Below are 17,067 nucleotides of genomic sequence, written 5' to 3' on the forward strand. Positions count from 1 at the left end.
TGGAGGAACTGTTTCTATCAGACAACTGAAGAAAGATAAAGATTTACCTCTCGACATCATGACTTCCAAGGATACTACCCTTAAGGTAAGGAATCTTCTCCCGAAGCATCTTCTATATTATTATATATATTTATTAAGTGTTGTTTCCAAGGCCAAATAAAGAATCACTAGATTTTTTTTTTTTTTCTTAAATAATGAATCTTTCCCCCTAAATGGTTTAAATGTTTTAGTTACTTATATTGAAACAATTGTTGTCATTGTTATTTTATTCTAGTGTCTCCCATCAGTCGGGCACAGTCTGGTCATTTTTCTCATTCTTATACCAGGTGAGCTTTTTGGTGAACACAGTACTGAGTATTAGGCACGAGCTTTTACATCAAAAACACAACCAACAATGCAGCATCAGTAACAAATTGAAAATGTATAGAATAATATATACTGCATTTACTATATATAATGTAATTTAAGCCAAATACACGACTGGTCTCTAAATATCTTTGAATCCTCTCAGCAGCTGTGTCCGGCACCATTCAGGTGAACTGCTCTGAGCCGAACCAGCCCGCACTGCTGAAGGCTCTGACTCCCGTCTTTAATCTGAGCGCCATACGACCCGTCATGAACATGACAACCAGCACCAACGTCAGCACCTACTTCACCTTGTATGGGATACTTGGAGTGGTATGTTCAGCCCTCAGTAGATAAGTGTAAGCAGCATTATAGAGTGCACTGAGTGTGTATTACAGGATCGATTATTTAGCATGAGTATGTGGCACTTCTTTTAGAATGAAACTCTTAAGATGTGCAGTACACTGAGCCAATCCCTTACATTTAACAGAAATTATTGTATACCAGCATGAGCTTTAAAATATAGATTATTTAACATCTTTTATTTGATATTGTTGCAACACCTTCAATCATGCTGTTTTCAACCAAATGTGACCTGAATCAAACCACTTCCTTATGTTGCTGTGCTCCTCTGAGACCCCCTTAAGGATTCGTGTTGTCATCAAAATACACTGTTGTCATTTTTGTGCCTTCAAGAAGCTTTTCGTGTCTTCCAGGATGAAAAGGCTCAACTCTTGCTCACTTACCTTTGGCTAGATTATGTAAGTACTGCAATCATCCATCTTAATTGCTCAGTTAGTGACGTACGTAGGGATATTATTTTTTGTCAATAGTCTGATTGTTATGGCATACCTGATCTGTGAACTGACGCCGGCTTTGTCGTTTCAGTGGTGGGAGAACGAGTTTCTCAGATGGGACCCAATCCAGTGTGGAACCGACAAGCTTTCTCTTCCCAGAGACAAATTCTGGGTGCCAGATATTGTAATCAGTGAATTGTAAGTTCCATCATACTTCACCATTTATACATGGGTGATATACTGTATATGAACAACAATAACATATTAGTCCATCTCTGAGGAAAAAGTGAAGAAACTGGAAAAAATAGGGAGCCAGTCCTGAAATGGATAAATTACACGTTTGGCAGACATTTCACCATTAAACTGTGCCTATGTCCTGTCTTGCAGTATGGATGAAAACACAGCGCCTCCTGTCCCGTATGTGTATGTGTTAAGCAATGGGATGGTGCACGATGCTCAACCGGTCAGAGTTGTCAGCTCCTGTAACCTCAATATCTACACCTTCCCCTTCGACATACAGAACTGCACTTTGACTTTCAACTCTTATATCCACTTGGGTGAGGCATTTCACCTAATTTCTCATTCCTTACTCTCAAGACTTTTGTATGGACAAAAGCATGGGAAATAGAAACATAAAGAGGCAGTAAGTAATCCTTGTCCCTTGTGTAAGCAATAATGCAAATTGTACTGGTATCAGATTCTACTCTGAGACACCTAAGAGTGCATTTTTTGTGTTAATATCTTGGCCACTTACCAAAGGAAAATGCACTGTTTGAACGTATATATATATTATATAGAATATTGTGATATCGTTCGTTCACTGTGTTTATTGTTGACGCTCCATGCCACCAGCCAATTACAGCTTTAAAGTTATTGGTAAGTGATTAAGCTGTGGTCTGTGCACCTAGAAGAGCTTCAACGGTGTTCTCCGACTCCTACGTTGGAACTTTGTACTCCTTTTTTGTCAGACTTCATGTGATCAACAAACATGAGTCGTGTCGGAGGGAGGAATATCTATCACTTCTATCACTTCTATATCACTATTAGTTCACAGTGACGAACAGTGACAGACAATAAACATGAATTAAAAATCTATATGAATTTCATGAAACTTTGAATTCCTATAGCTCCGTAATGTGGATATGTGCTTTTACTGGCCTTGATTTTAATATGTCTCCATTCTTCTCTCCCCAGCGGTGGACATCAAGATTTCTCTGGGGAAGTCTGCAGAAAACATCACAAAGTACTCAAAGGAGGTGATAACCACCATGGGGGAGTGGGAGCTGCTGGATATCACCACCCACAAATTCACCCACGGAAATCATGATGGTCAAAATATTGATGAGCTCGCATTTCATGTAGGTTGATTGTAATGTCTGTAAATTGGACTAAATGAATGGGTGTCACAGACAGTGGGCAGTATTAGCAGGAAGGGAATAAAAAATACAAAGTAGAAAAATCAACTATATATACCTATATATCTAGATAGATAGATAGATAGATAGATAGATAGATAGATAGATATGCATTTATACTAAAGGAATATAAAAAAAATAATAATAATGCGTGCTGATCAGTAATTTCATGTGGTGTTGAATCATTTAAAGTTGTAAAAATAATGCATTAAATTAAATTAATGTAAGTGTCAAATGTGCACAGAAAAGGTACCTGACAAAGTGTTTGTTTTGCCTCTGCAGATCAGAGTGAGGCGCCGGGCCACCCTGTATGTGGTGAACCTGCTGATCCCCAGCTGCTTCCTCATCACAGTGGACCTCTTCAGCTTCCTGCTGCCTCCCCAGGCTGTGGACCGATCGTCCTTCAAGATGACCCTCATCCTGGGCTACACGGTGTTCCTGCTCATCATGAACGACCTGCTCCCCATCACTGGAAACTCTATACCTCTCATAAGTCAGTATTTTTCAGTCTCAGCACAAGTTCTCAGTGTTTACTGAAACCTGTTTTTTTTAATCTGAGGATGTTGTTAGTAAGAAGCATCACACATCTTTTGACTCATTCCAGTGCTGCTCTGTGAGGTGTGTTTATTGACAGCCTCACTTCTCTCACTCTCCCCTCTCTCTCTCTGCCAGATGTGTTCTTCTCTCTGTGCCTGGCTCTGATGGTGGCCAGTCTTCTGGAGACTATCCTCATCACCAATCTGCTGAGTGGCTCCGCTAACTTCGCTCCCATCCCTCGCTGGATCCGAGTGCTTGTTCTGCAAATTCTGGGCTTTCTTCTTTGCTTGCCTATGAAGGCTCAAAAAACTTCAGGTAGAGGTTCAGGTATACAAAAGTTCATATGTGGTCTTACAGTGGTAAAATATTTGTAAGAAATTTTAAAATGTAAGATTACAGAAAATGACTGAATACACGGAGAAGATCAGCTGGATAAGCATGATTGTTTCTCATGATTGCTTAAAAAGCAGACATGAAACCCAGTGCTGCGGGGGCAAAGCCAAAAGCTTACGAGGAGCCTCCAGTGGAGATGGGCACAGCAGCAGAGGGCAAGGCCCTTCGGGAGCTGAGGAGCCTGGGCACGCACCTCCAGGCCATCCGCCTCCAGGTGGAGCAGCAGCTGGGTTCAAGCAAGAGCACGGAGGAGTGGATCCAGGTGGGTTTCATCATAGACCGCCTGCTGTTCGTCCTCTACATCTTCTTCATATCAGTCAGCTTCATTACCATCATGATAATCTGGGCGAACTCATACATTCAGTAGACAAGTATAATCTCTATAAAGAGGCTCCATTTATATAGCTACAGACTCAAATGTTTGTTACATTTTGATCAATATCTGATAATACTGCTATGTATTTAGATGATTTGTTTTGGAGCCAAGACCTTTATACATACTCTAAAGTAAGTGTATTATTGTTAGTTAAAACAAATGGTCATATTTTCGCTATTGGACATTAAATTAGCTTTACTACATTAGCTAGATGTAGTTTTAAGCCTTCTGTGTTATACTGTGCCATTTCAAAATTGAGGAAACCATTGTATACAAAATAAAATTATTTGAAAAAATTTCATTCAGTTTGCGATTGACATTCATTTCAAACATAAAAATCATGTTCCAAAGGTCTTTCTATTCGTTTATACATTTTAATGCCAGACTTGAAGCTTAGCATCCACAATCAACAGCCAACATAGGTAGAAACTGTAGTCATCTGCTAGCAATGGCTCCCCAAGACCAAAATATAACAATGACACACATCATGTAGGATAAATAGCAGCTGTCGTCTGATCATAATTTTAACAAAGCTCTCAACAAAAGATTCCTGCAATAAGTGCATAACAAATACTAAAAGATATTGAGTTGATAAAGAAGAATTTAACAAAGATCAAAATCATTCGGTGCACTAAAAAGGGTAGACTACATGGCCAAAAGTGTGTGGATATTCAGTCATTAGAATGATTAGATAAACCCTGCAGAGACTCACGAGGTCAGGCACTGATGCTGGACGATGAGGGCTGGCTCACTCAGCCCTTCAGTTCATCCTAAAGGTTCGGGGTGCAGTTGAGGTCAGAGTTCTGAACCACAAAGCCGGAAGCACAGTTGTCTAAATTATCACTGAATGCTGTTGCATCAAGATGTCACCTAAGCAGAACCAAGCACAAGATACATCTCCACACTGCTGGCAATATAGTGTAGATTGTAAGATTTTGTGAAATGTCGTTGTGTTTTGACCCTCAGGGGCACCGTAAGGATGTAAGCAGGAGGGTAAAATTATTTATATGAACAACATGTCTTTCTGCTGTTGCATCACATTGAGGTGTTTGGTTTTACTAAAGGAAAAAAGAGATCACAATGTGTACATTCGCAGTACGTTGTACAACAAAAATCTGCAAATCCGCACTAACCAAAATTGCTTTACGTATCCCATTAATGTTGGATATCAACACACATTTGCCCCTTTGGGTCTTAAATGAAAAATAATCCTTTTCTATCCAGATAACATAGAATGGTTTCCTGATGTTGGGGCATTTACATGAATTCGCCTCTAGATGTTGGTCTTAAGCTGCATCATGTCTGTATTTTCCGGCTGAAATGTGTCAGGACTTAACAGGACAGGCCTAACCAGCACGCCACCCAAACTAATAACCCACTGTTGACCTAAAGTTAATGTTTTTAACAGTGGTCGAATGTACTTGCATAGGGGTGTTTTTACAGTGTGGTATTAGTACTTTCACTGAAGTAAAGGATCTGAACACTTCTTCCACCACTGGTTTTTAGTGCTGCCCGCTGAAAGTCAAGTCTTCTAAGGTTCTATTCATCTTCATCTCTGTGCTCATGTATGGTAAGTACAACTCCTATGCTACATTTTTTAAGGCAGTTATGCAAGTCAGTTGTAGTCTACCAGCATGTCCAGGATCCAAACATATAAAGCAAGTCAAAAGCTTCTCAATGTACTGAGGTATTAAAATGGTTTAGGAAACAAAGGACACAGTGTGCCATCAAGTAAGCCATTGAGAAAAAATAGGTCTTATCAGCATACCATCCTGTGTGTTGACAAGAAGTCACAGCCTCACAGATGTTCATTCCTGTTAAAACTAGAACTGCATCACTGTGTCACTGTGTGCGTGCTTTCCAGTCTGCAGTCCTTCTGACGTCTGGGGAAATAAACTACACTTCATACTGCTGTGAAGTTAGAAACTCGAGGAAAGTTAGTTGGTTATGTTTGTGTATGTTAAGTTATTATACAGTGCTTGGGATTTTAAATTCACACAGTTCGTAAACACCTTTATTTGCTGCTGCAGCCAATTTAAGGTCTAATTTAACAGTCGCAATTTCCTTTCTTTCCTCTGCAGCTCCGTGCAGTTCCATCATGTTGAACTGCTCCAGACCTGACCCCCCTTCCTTGCTGGAGGCTCTCAGACCAGTCTTCAATCTGAGCTCCATTCGACCTGTCATGAACATGTCAACCCCCACCAATGTCAGCATTGAGTTCATCCTGTTTGGCATTTTGGGTGTGGTAAGTGACTGTGCATCAGGCTACATGTTAACTCTTATCAAGTCATTAATAACTGGTTAATAGTATTTTTTTAAGTGAACTTTCTGCATACGACTTCACTGCGGTTTTATCAGCCAATAGGAACATTTCTTGTTTTTTAGTTTATATATAGTAAAAACAGCTTTCCATAAAATCAAATGTCATTAAACAAGGTGTGCATACAGTCTTATGTTGGTTCTTTTTCAGGATGAAAAGGCCCAAGTCCTGACAACATTTATCTGGCAATCTTTAGTAAGTACCTCCTTTACAATCAGCTTCACCATTTACTAGCAATAATAAAATTCATCATCTCTCTCCAGTCTCAAGAACTTGATGTAGTGTAAGCTTTTGGGTTGATCCTACTCTACACCAGCAACAGAACACTAGATACTAAACTGTGCAATCTACCAAAAAAAAAAACTAATCACAGAGTGTAACTTACTGTTGGCAAAAGTTACGGTCAAAAAGAATAAAGACTGTCTCACTGTTGTTCAGTTCTGTTTAAATGGGATCATCTGACATTTCAAAGTGTGACCATCACACCTGAGACTGCTTGAACTAAAGCGCTACTGTGTCCACCAGGCATCACCTGAAAACTCTGGTTTTATTCTAGAGTCAGGCTCATGGTGTCTGTGTTATGTCGGTCTGATGCGTGTTGTAGAAATGGAGAACTGAGTTTGTCAAGTGGGACCCAGAACAGTGCGGCTCTTCACGGATTACAATTCCAAGGAAACTGCTTTGGGTACCAGATGTGGTCATCAATGAATTGTGAGTGTCTTGTCTGTCAAGAAGTGCAGCCTCAGCTGTGGGTTGACTTAAATCTTATGAATGTTGATATTTTAGAAATAAAGCCATTCATGTGCTTACACAGAAAAAATATTACCAACCATATCTAGCAGGTGTTATGTCTTTTGTCATCCTGCAGTATGGACAAGAACACAGCTCCATTTGTCCCGTACAGTTATCTCTTCTCTGATGGCTTTGTGCTTGACAAGCAGCCTGTCAGAGTGGTCAGCTCCTGCAGGCTCAACATCTACACGTTTCCATTTGACATCCAGACGTGCACTTTAAGCTTCAACGCCTACTTACACCGTAGTAAGTCAAACTGTTTCAAATCTTATTTTTTCTTGTTAATGGAACTTAAACAGTGCTTGAGATACACAAACTGATGTGTTTGTTGTTGTTGTAATGTAATTTTAGATTGATTAAATCTAACAAAAGCTTTGACTATGTTGTATTTTCGTTTCAGTGGCTGCTTTGCAGATTGACCAGATGTTATCTGCAGAGGAGATATTTAAATACTCAAAAAAAGCAATGAAAACTATGGGCGAGTGGGAATTAGTCGGACTCACAGCAAAGACAGACCACCTACCAGCTGGAGATGGAGAAATTTACCAAGAGATTCGCTTCTCTGTAAGCAAATACACTGTCAAGTGTCATACAACACAGAGTCATACAACCATTAAACTGTAGGCATTAAAGACTCCAAATGTTAGTTTTTCATCTAAAAATTAATTCACTTGAGAAAAGAGAAGTGAGGTTTAGCGGCTGCTCTGTATCTGTCAACACTGCTGCAGGTCTCAGTGAGGCGCCGGGCCACCATGTATGTGGTGAATCTGCTGATCCCCAGCTGCTTCCTCATCACAGTAGACCTCTTTAGCTTCCTGCTGCCTCCCAAGAGCCCCAACCGGTCCGTGTTCAAGATGACCCTCATCCTGGGCTACACAATGTTCCTGCTCAGCATGAATGACCTGCTGCCTGTCACTGGAGACAGCATACCTCTCATGAGTCAGTGTTTTTCAGTCTCAGTACAAGTTCTCAGTGTTTACTTACTCAATAATAACTTCTACTAGTAGGCACTCACACGACCCTGCGTGTGGTCAGTTGATGGTGCTTACAGGAACATTTAGGACTTTAGAAATCTGTCGGTAACCAGTGCCACTGCAGTGTGCAGCTAAAAAGCCAAATATTTAACAGAGAAGTTAGTGGAGATCAAACCAGAGCTAAACACAAGGATGTTATATTGTGCTTATATTCATCAGGGGGATATGAATGATAATGTTGTGTCACAGCTGCCTTTTGGCCAAAAAAAATATCTTAACACAGGTTTCAACCTTAAATTCTTGCTTTTTTCCTGCCTTCATTTAACTTGTACTTGTCTGTGAAGCAGCTGTGTAAGAGGATTTATTGTCATCGCTGTCTCAGATGTGTTCCTGTCTCTGTGCCTGGCTATGATGATGACTAGTCTACTGGAGACTATCTTCATCACCAACCTGCTGTGTGGCTCCACTCACTGCTCTCCAGTCCCTCGCTGGGTCCGAGTGTTTGTTCTTCACATCCTGGGCTGCCTGGTACGGCTCCCACCAAAGCCCAAAGATCGAGAGGACACAGTCATCCAAAATCCATCTGCACAAGGTAGGATGTGTGACCTGGATGGAGTTCAACACAGGCAAAACTATTCATGCACTCATTGAGCTGCAGAAAGATCTTTGCACAAGTCCATAGAGACAGCCATAGCTACCATTACTTCCTCCTTCATCTCCTCTGCAACAGAAATGAAAGCCTCCTCTCTGGTGGCAGAGGACAGCGATGGTCCAGAACAGAAGGGACCACTGGATGATGCCAAGGCCGTGCAGGAGCTGAGGAGCCTGGGGAGGGACCTCCAGGCCATCCAGCATCAGATGGAGCAGCAGCTGGGTGGAAGCCAGAGCTCAGAGGAGTGGATCCAGGTGGGTCTCATCATAGACCGCCTGCTGTTCGGCCTCTACATCCTCTTCCTATCAGTCAGCTTCATCACCATCATCTTTATGTGGTTGAACTCATACAACACATCCTGATTTTGTTTTTGAGTTTGTTTGTTTGCTGCTTTATCATTTTTGCTGTCAGTTATTATTAAGTATAGAATAAAGGTTAAAGGTTGCTTGAACTTTAGTATTTGAAAGTAATATGTCAAAATTTATTTGAATATTTTAATGTGTAGTTTATTTTCTTTTATCTGAAATGATCTTGTTTACAGTTACGCTTTAGGGCATATTTCTCAAAAGCATCTTAACTGAAGACACTAATGGACATGATTCTGGATTAATGAGCGCTTCCTACCCTCAGTCTATACTTTTGTCGTGAACACCAATGTCTGCGGCATCACAAATGCCTTCCACCCAATCCAGTCCAGTTCAGTCCAGAGCTGCATCTTGTGCTGTTTAGTCTTTTTGGTCCTGTTTCGGTTTTTGTTTTTTTCTGTGTCAGAATTATTTTTAAATGTTGATATTTCAATCATGGATTAGAGGGGCTTTGGTGATAAAAAAGATTATTGCAGGGAATGAGGACTGTGGATTTTGCCATCCATCACTTGGATGATGATGATCACTGGAAGCACATAAGGAAGTGATCTTTTACAGGCCTGTATGAACAGAAGGAATCATTACGGCAAGCAAAATCAATTTGAATGCACATGAGGACACTGTTGTTTTAAGACAGACTTAAATAAACTTAGAGAAATAAACTATTCCTTAGCCAATATTTACAGACCCACTATGTCACACGCACACTTTGTCTTAAGCAAAGACCTTTCTGACTATGTAATGAATGAAAAAAAAAAAAAAAAACTCGAGTCAGCCCCCTTTTACATGTAGGTTCTTTGTAACAGAACTGGTACCAGGAAGCTCCACACATCAAATACAACAACTAGTGTCAGCTTGACTACCCTCCCTTCCCACTCGCCTAGTTATAACATAAAATGATCATAACTACAAAAAATAATAATAATAAGATCATGTATAAAACAAGATCCAGATACAAAAAATGTGGTGGGGCAGACATAACAACACAAAGAGAACCTGAGACAAGACACACAGATGCGTAACGAAAAGGGAAATCAAATATCTATTCAGATGAAAGAGCAGAGCAAAATACTCAGGTTTCACTGAAACAAGACAAGACGGACAGGTTTTCTATTACATTCAACACGACACCCCACAAGGTAATCAACAAGGACGGTAACAATGAGGTTGTCAGATCACGAAGTGGATCTGTATATTTTAGCAACACTACATTGGTCAAGAAATACTAAGCCAAGGACCCTGCTCCACAATCAACCAGCAAAACACAAATGCCATGGGCTAAGAATGAGGAGCAACAAATGAGTCCAGCACAGAGACTCACACTGAGGGGATCGTACCCAAGAATGACAGAACCCACAGGCCATCAAACTGCCATAGAGACTGACTGACTTTATTATGAAGTAAAGCAACACTAAAAGGAAACAGCATTCCAAGGTTAAGGATGGACAATTAAAATGTTGAGACAAGGGCTGTTCAGAAATCTAACAATGGATGTAAAAAAGGGGACAAAGAAATGTATATGCCTTAATGATCGATATGATAATTATCCCAAGGAAAAGGGGGATGCCATATACGAATGATGGAATTAGCAGAGGTTGATGCCACAGCCAATAATAGAGATAAGTATTCAATAAACTTGGTCACTGAAGTTTCCATTCCCAAGTGAAGGATTTTTTTGTGTCACATGCAGTTAATACCAAACATATTGTTCAACAGCACAGTACACAGCACTGGGGGATGGAACATATAACTCCCACAGGTGCAGGTGTTGAAAAATAAAATGGGTGAGTGGATACCAGAGGTGTGCAACAACAAGTCCTGTTGTTCCAAACCTCTGCAAAGCATGAACAGTTCCTGACAAGTCTGAAGACAGACTTGAGAAATTGTGGAATGTATTTTCCAATGGATGCGGCACGGTGGCGCAGCAGGTAGTGCGCGTGCCTCACAGCAAGAGGGTTGCCGGTGACTCTAAAAATTGTCCTTAAGTGTGAGTGTGAGCGTGAATGGTTGTCTGTCTCTATATGTTGCCCTGCAATCGACTGGCGACCGGTTCAGGGTGTACCCCGCCTCTCACCCATTGACAGCTGGGATAGGCTCCAGCCCCCCCACAACCCCAAAAGGGATAGTTGGTATAGAAGATGAATGAATGAATTTTCCAATGGTTATCTGGGCCATTTCTCTCTCCCCAGCAGCATCTTCTAACACTACCTGGGGGACCCTAAGTCATTCCCAAACCAGATGAGATATCTATAATCTCACCGTTGTGTGCTGGGTCTAACCCGGGGTCTCCTATCAGTTAGAAATGCCTGGAAAACCTCCAAAGGAAGATGCCTAGGTGGCATCCTTATCAGATGCATGAACCACCTCAACTGATTACTTTCTACTGTCGGCTCCCTCCAGATATCTGAGCCCTTTGCTGTTTCTCTAAGGCTGAGCCCAGCCACCCTATGGCAGAAAGTCATTACAGTCGCTTGCATCCCCAATTTCACTCTTTCAGTCACAAGCTTGTGAAATTTGTCAGTGCTTCATTTTGAATCTCATACAATGATCTGCATGACTATTTATAGCCCAGTTTAACATTGAAAAGCTGAAATACAGTATGTTGACTGCTGGTTATGTAGTCACAGGTATATAAAATCAAAAATATGCCCATAATTGGGCAGCACAGCGCAGAGCAGTGGAAAATAGAACAGACTGTAACTCCCATAGGCAAAGGTGTTGAAAAATAAAACAGATGAGGTGTGGAACAACAAGTTCTATGTTGTCCTGTGTGTGTTTCTGATTCATCTGCACACTTTAATTGAGGTTTGTATTTAAAGAAAAAATGTCCACAATTATCTATCATGGATTATCTTGGTTTTCAGTTTTTGTTTAAAATGAGGGTTTGGTGAAGATTATGTTCTGGGGTTGGGGTTTGGCGTGTAGTGGTTGTGCTTAAGGTTCAAGTAAGTCACCAGAGAGTTAGTCAGTAATAGTAACATTAGTTAGTAATGTTAGCCATTTCACTGTCCTGCTCAGTGTCAAAAACAAGTCTTTCTGCGCATGTTTGTGCATTAGGAGGAGCTATCTTTGCTTTACACACAGTCAGATGATTGCAGAGAATATTTGGTCCTTCAGCAACTTTCCAGCATGACTCCATATCAGCAGAGGGTCAGCATCATCTCAGGTTTACTCTTAGTGTCAGGTAATGGTAACCAATTCTTTATTGTCTGTAGTGTGTATTCATTTTATTTTCCAGACTGAAGCATGTTAGTGCTATTATTTTAGTAATAATTATTGTGGTGGTTCATCCTGACTGTTTCAGGTTTGATAATCCTTACAGTACAATGATATTGATGTCATTTTTTTTTCTGTTTTGCACAGGCAAATTTGAATTAACTCTTATCATTGCATATAAGAACGTATATATGGAGGAAAACTTTTATCCACGACAGTTCACATTGTAAAAAAAATCGATGTAAAGATGTCATAGCGACTTATACAGGAGAATGTCATTGTCATAACATTACTTGATGTATCTGGCTGATTGGCTTCCAATTTAATTATACGATGATTATTCTAAGTTAATTTTCTGATCCATGTCCAAATACTTTAATGATTTTCTGATTTTTATCCATGTCTAAGCAAACCTAAATGCAAGTTTTCTATAGAGAAAAATTATTCTCAAAATTGATAATGGCAAAGTGCACTTAAGATGTAATCAAAGCAACAGTCAAGTTTTTCTAAACTTTTTCTCCTCAGTGTCTCTCTGTTACAGTAAACTGTCCTGTAAAGAAGGCCACAGCGGTCCAACCTACGAGTCCATGCAGGCCGTGTTTGATTTGAAACCCTTCAGGCCAGCAGTGAATCTGAGTAACCCCACCATCACCAACATCTCCTTCACCCTGTATGCTGTCCTGGGTGTGGTGAGTTTGTCAACTATCTAAGAAAAATAATGACAGCACCTAAATCCAGTTCTGAGAGAAATTCCACTGTAGCTGATAGAGGGAATGTCAGATCATCAGATGTTTGCGTTGTTAACTGTCAGTGTATATATGTGCAAACACTCATTGCTGCAAGCCATATTCCTGATTATCATGTGTATTGTTATAAAACTTGGCATGTTGACTTAACAGTAGTAGCAGTCAGCTTTACACCAGATTTACTGTTGTTTACTGTATTTCAGAATGAGAAAACCCAGATACTCACTACTTTCTTGTGGCTGCGACTGGTAAGAACCATAGACAGACATAATACACTGCTGTCCCTAATGCAATATGATCCAAAGTCATCCTGTGCCTGAAATCAGAGCAGGAACAAATACAGAGATTTTACAATGACAAATAGGCAGACACTTCAATCCTATGTTCACAGTTTAAAAGCGCATTATTCCTGCAGTACTGGCACCATGAGTTCCTGGTCTGGGATCCTGAGGAGTGTGACGGCGTCACCAGGATTTCTCTCCCTGTGAAGAAGCTCTGGTCTCCAGACATCATCGTGTATGAGTTGTGAGTTCTCCAGCTCTAATTTTTTTTTTCTTTTTAATGGATCCCTGAGGGTCTGGTATGCACAAACTAAATGGCTAATTACATACTAGTTGGTACCCAGAGACAGATGGGTGCACTTACCAACTAGTTACATCCTGTCAAGTGTCACTGTCATTGATTCATGCTTCACACCACTTTACCAACAGTAAAAAATGAACCCCATGAACACTGGATGGTTTATGCACTCTGAATAATGGGCACTATTGTAGAAGGAAAATGTTTTTCTTACACTGTGTGTCTATTTATTTCTTTTAATTCATCCTTACTCCCCCATTTCCAATCCTCCCAGTGTGGATGATGATGTTTCCCAAGCGTGTCCTTACGTCTACGTGAACCACACAGGTCACATCCGCTGGGACAGGATGCTGCGGCTCGTCTCAGCCTGCAACCTGGAGATCTTCAGTTTCCCATTTGATGTGCAGAATTGCACATTTACATTTGGCTCCTACATGCACACCAGTAAGAAAAGGCTCCGTAACTTTTAAACAATCATAAACTCATCCAGTCACTGGCTATAATCAAAAGCCGGCTCTATGGTGGGTCATTTTGTTAATTTAAGGTGAGCTTAGATTGTACTACAAAACTGTCTGGATAGTTTTCTCTCACTCTTCTCCCATTTTTCTCTTTCACAGTAAGGGATGTGAGGGTCAGTCCAGCTCTCACATTTCAGGAGATGTCTAAAAACTCAAAGCGTTACCTGGAAGCCAGTGGAGAATGGGAGCTGGTGGACATACTGGGAGAGACCTCCATCCTCCAGTTTGGGATCGACGAGTGGGACATAATCACCTTCTGGGTTAGGAAACCACTGAGTTTGCTACATATATCAACAAGTATAAATGCTGCAAATATAATGCTTGGCTATTGGACGTAGTACAATAAAAGCTCACCAGTCAACACGTCATATCTCATTTGTTTAATCTGTACAAAGATAAAGTGGATCTTTGTGGTGAGGTAAGCTCACCAGCTGCTTGCAGTGTCCATATACTTAACATACAAGAATGAGGATGACACTGATCTTCTCATCTAACCCTCATGAGGACAGCAAATAAGTGTATTTCTAAAAGTGTCAAATTATTTGATTAAAGCAGCTATGATCAGTATTTTTAGAATCATGTATCAAATGAAAACTGTAACAATGTGAAATGGGTCGCTCATACTGATGAACATACAGAGAATTCTTACCTGAATCTGTCGCTCCCCTCAGATTTAAGTATCAGCTCATTGTTGAGCTGTCCAGCCCACAGCTTCACATTGTTCTATTGTTGTCCACTGGCCAATGCAGTAACAGTGATGACACTCTTCCAACTGACTGTTGTTCACTAGGTGGTCATAAAGCGGCGGCCAGTCCTCTACGTGGTCAACCTGCTGATCCCCAGCTCCTTCCTCATGCTCATCGACATCCTGTCCTTCTACCTGCCCCCACATAGCGTCGACCGTGCCTCCTTCAAGATGACCCTCATCCTGGGCTACACCGTCTTCCTGCTCATCATGAATGACCTGCTGCCCAGCACAGCAAACGGCACGCCCATCATAGGTCAGAGCTGGTGACATGTAGAGGTGACATAACCTGAGCACGAACTACAATTACTAAATTTTTACATTCCGAAAAGTGTGGATTTTTGCCATATGTTTGTTTTCAAGATAATGGTAGGAACTACAAATTAATTAGATTATACAGTGTAATAAATTTCAAACCTGTTTAATTTAGCTGCATCAGTGCATCAATTTTAGAAATCATGCAATTAAGCTAGTACACATGCGGTGAGTTTTGAAAAGCTTGAAGGAAATCACTCAGTCAGCGGAACTGACCAATAACTCTGTGTGCTCCCTGCAGGTATATTTTTGCTACTGAGCAAAACTTAAAACCTAAAATGTTTTGTGTATGACCTCATTTATGTCCTGTCCTTCAATCTAGGTATCTATTTCTCTGTGTGCCTGGCCCTCATGGTCATCAGTCTGCTGGAGACGGTCATCATTACCAATGTCCTCCACCACAGCTCCATGAAATACCAAGAGGTTCCAAAGTGGGTGAAGGTGGTTGTCCTCAAACACATAGCCAACCTCATCTGCTACCGATGGCCAGAGGACGTCCAACAACCTTCTATACCACAGAACAATAAACCCGACAGCTCAAATGGTGGTTCAGGGCCGTGGATCATCCAACCAACCGGCCAGACACCAGCCCAGCACCCAGCCAGCAACGGAGGTAATCAAACAGGACGCAGTAAGTGCTTTAGATCATCTATAAAAACAAGAAAAATAAGAAATTTGCGTCTATGCACATCAGGAAAGGAAAATGACTTGTCCAAAAAAGACATCTACCTGTATTGTAATGACATCATTTCTATAGCCCTATAAGAATACATCGCAGTCAAGCTAAAGTTAACATGATGCTAGCTCTAGCAAACTAAAGCTAGCTTGCCCATTTTGTCATTTTTACACAAGCTATAACTTCCAAAAAGTTTGGGAGGCCACATAACACAAAACTGCACATCTTTTGTAAATGTAAGCCTGACTTTGTTGATTTTGCAATTTGAGGTATTATTATGTTGTTTTTATGGCATGTTCCCAGTTTACATTATCATTAAACAGGATTTTAATCAAGGGCCAGATCACATGTCTTTCACCCATCACTCTAAATACATCACATATTGGCAAGCTAACGTTAGCTTCGTCAGCTGGTTCAGGCAGCTACACAATAGTTGCAGCGGGCAGTCACTGGGTATAGACTGTGATCCCTCCTATCACTATTTTCCTGCCAGGTGTTGTTGCTCTGCCTGAACTGCAACAAATCTGTCAATACCTGGGCGACCTCCGTGCCCACCTCATGTCACTGCAGAAGGAGAGCAAGCTGCAGGACCAGTGGTGCCATGTAGGATACGTCCTCGACTTCCTGCTCTTCCGCATCTATCTGCTGCTCATCTCCTGCTACGCCCTGGTCATCATCTCAATGTGGTGCGTCTGGATCAGCCAGTCCTAAATGGACATGGGTCGTATGTGAACCAGAACTGGAATTCAATTCGCAGACAATTCATAGGATGTAATAATTTAAAAAGTCAATTTGTATAATGAGAAGGCAAAACAAAGCCTGCCAAAATGAAAAGAAATATCATGTACTGTATGTGTAGCGCTGCTAGTTTTGTGTCAGAGAATGGACCAAAAAGTAGATGCATTATAATGGTTTAGGGGCAATAACTGTATAATCATCATCAACAGAGAATGTTTACTACTTCCTGTTATTTGCAGCTGTTAATAAGCCAGCTAATCTCCCAGCACAGTTTGGTCCTGATCTCTTCTGTATCAGTAAATGTAAATAGTTTGCATTTTTCTTTTGGGGAAAACATAAAAAATATCAGTGACTCAAAATCCGTCCATGTCAAACAATGAAACAAGACCACCGCTGCCACTACAGAGAAATAATTAGGCAGTACCACATTACAGTACCACTTCTAGAGTGGTGGGATTATCTGGTACTGTCCTTAGTTGGTTCAGGTCATGTCCAGAAAGCAGCGCCTATGCTGTTTCCATTGTTGATCATAAATTTAAGTGGAGTCCTCCAGGGTACGATTCTTGAA

At 40.9% G+C, this 17,067-nt stretch overlaps 2 protein-coding genes across 2 annotated transcripts; both read left to right on the plus strand.

The window, feature by feature from the left end:
- On the plus strand, window positions 1–3,854 carry LOC143317997 (5-hydroxytryptamine receptor 3A-like). Its single transcript, XM_076725868.1, has 10 exons — window positions 1–85; window positions 275–326; window positions 515–678; window positions 1,062–1,106; window positions 1,234–1,340; window positions 1,530–1,699; window positions 2,337–2,500; window positions 2,840–3,050; window positions 3,230–3,409; window positions 3,565–3,854. The coding sequence occupies exons 1-10, from the start codon at window positions 59–61 to the stop codon at window positions 3,852–3,854; spliced, it is 1,410 nt and encodes a 469-aa protein (XP_076581983.1). The 5' UTR covers window positions 1–58.
- A 2,107-nt stretch (window positions 3,855–5,961) lies between these two features.
- Window positions 5,962–16,472, plus strand: LOC143317998 (uncharacterized). Its single transcript, XM_076725869.1, has 15 exons — window positions 5,962–6,108; window positions 6,788–6,894; window positions 7,052–7,221; window positions 7,376–7,539; window positions 7,704–7,914; window positions 8,332–8,541; window positions 8,680–8,938; window positions 12,724–12,871; window positions 13,132–13,176; window positions 13,344–13,453; window positions 13,782–13,951; window positions 14,125–14,285; window positions 14,816–15,026; window positions 15,408–15,716; window positions 16,255–16,472. Exons 1-15 carry the CDS (start codon window positions 5,962–5,964, stop codon window positions 16,470–16,472), a joined length of 2,640 nt encoding a protein of 879 aa, XP_076581984.1.
- The last annotated feature ends 595 nt before the right edge of the window (window positions 16,473–17,067 follow it).

This window comes from Chaetodon auriga, chromosome 3 (assembly GCF_051107435.1).
Source record: "Chaetodon auriga isolate fChaAug3 chromosome 3, fChaAug3.hap1, whole genome shotgun sequence".
Lineage (NCBI taxonomy): Eukaryota > Metazoa > Chordata > Actinopteri > Chaetodontiformes > Chaetodontidae > Chaetodon > Chaetodon auriga.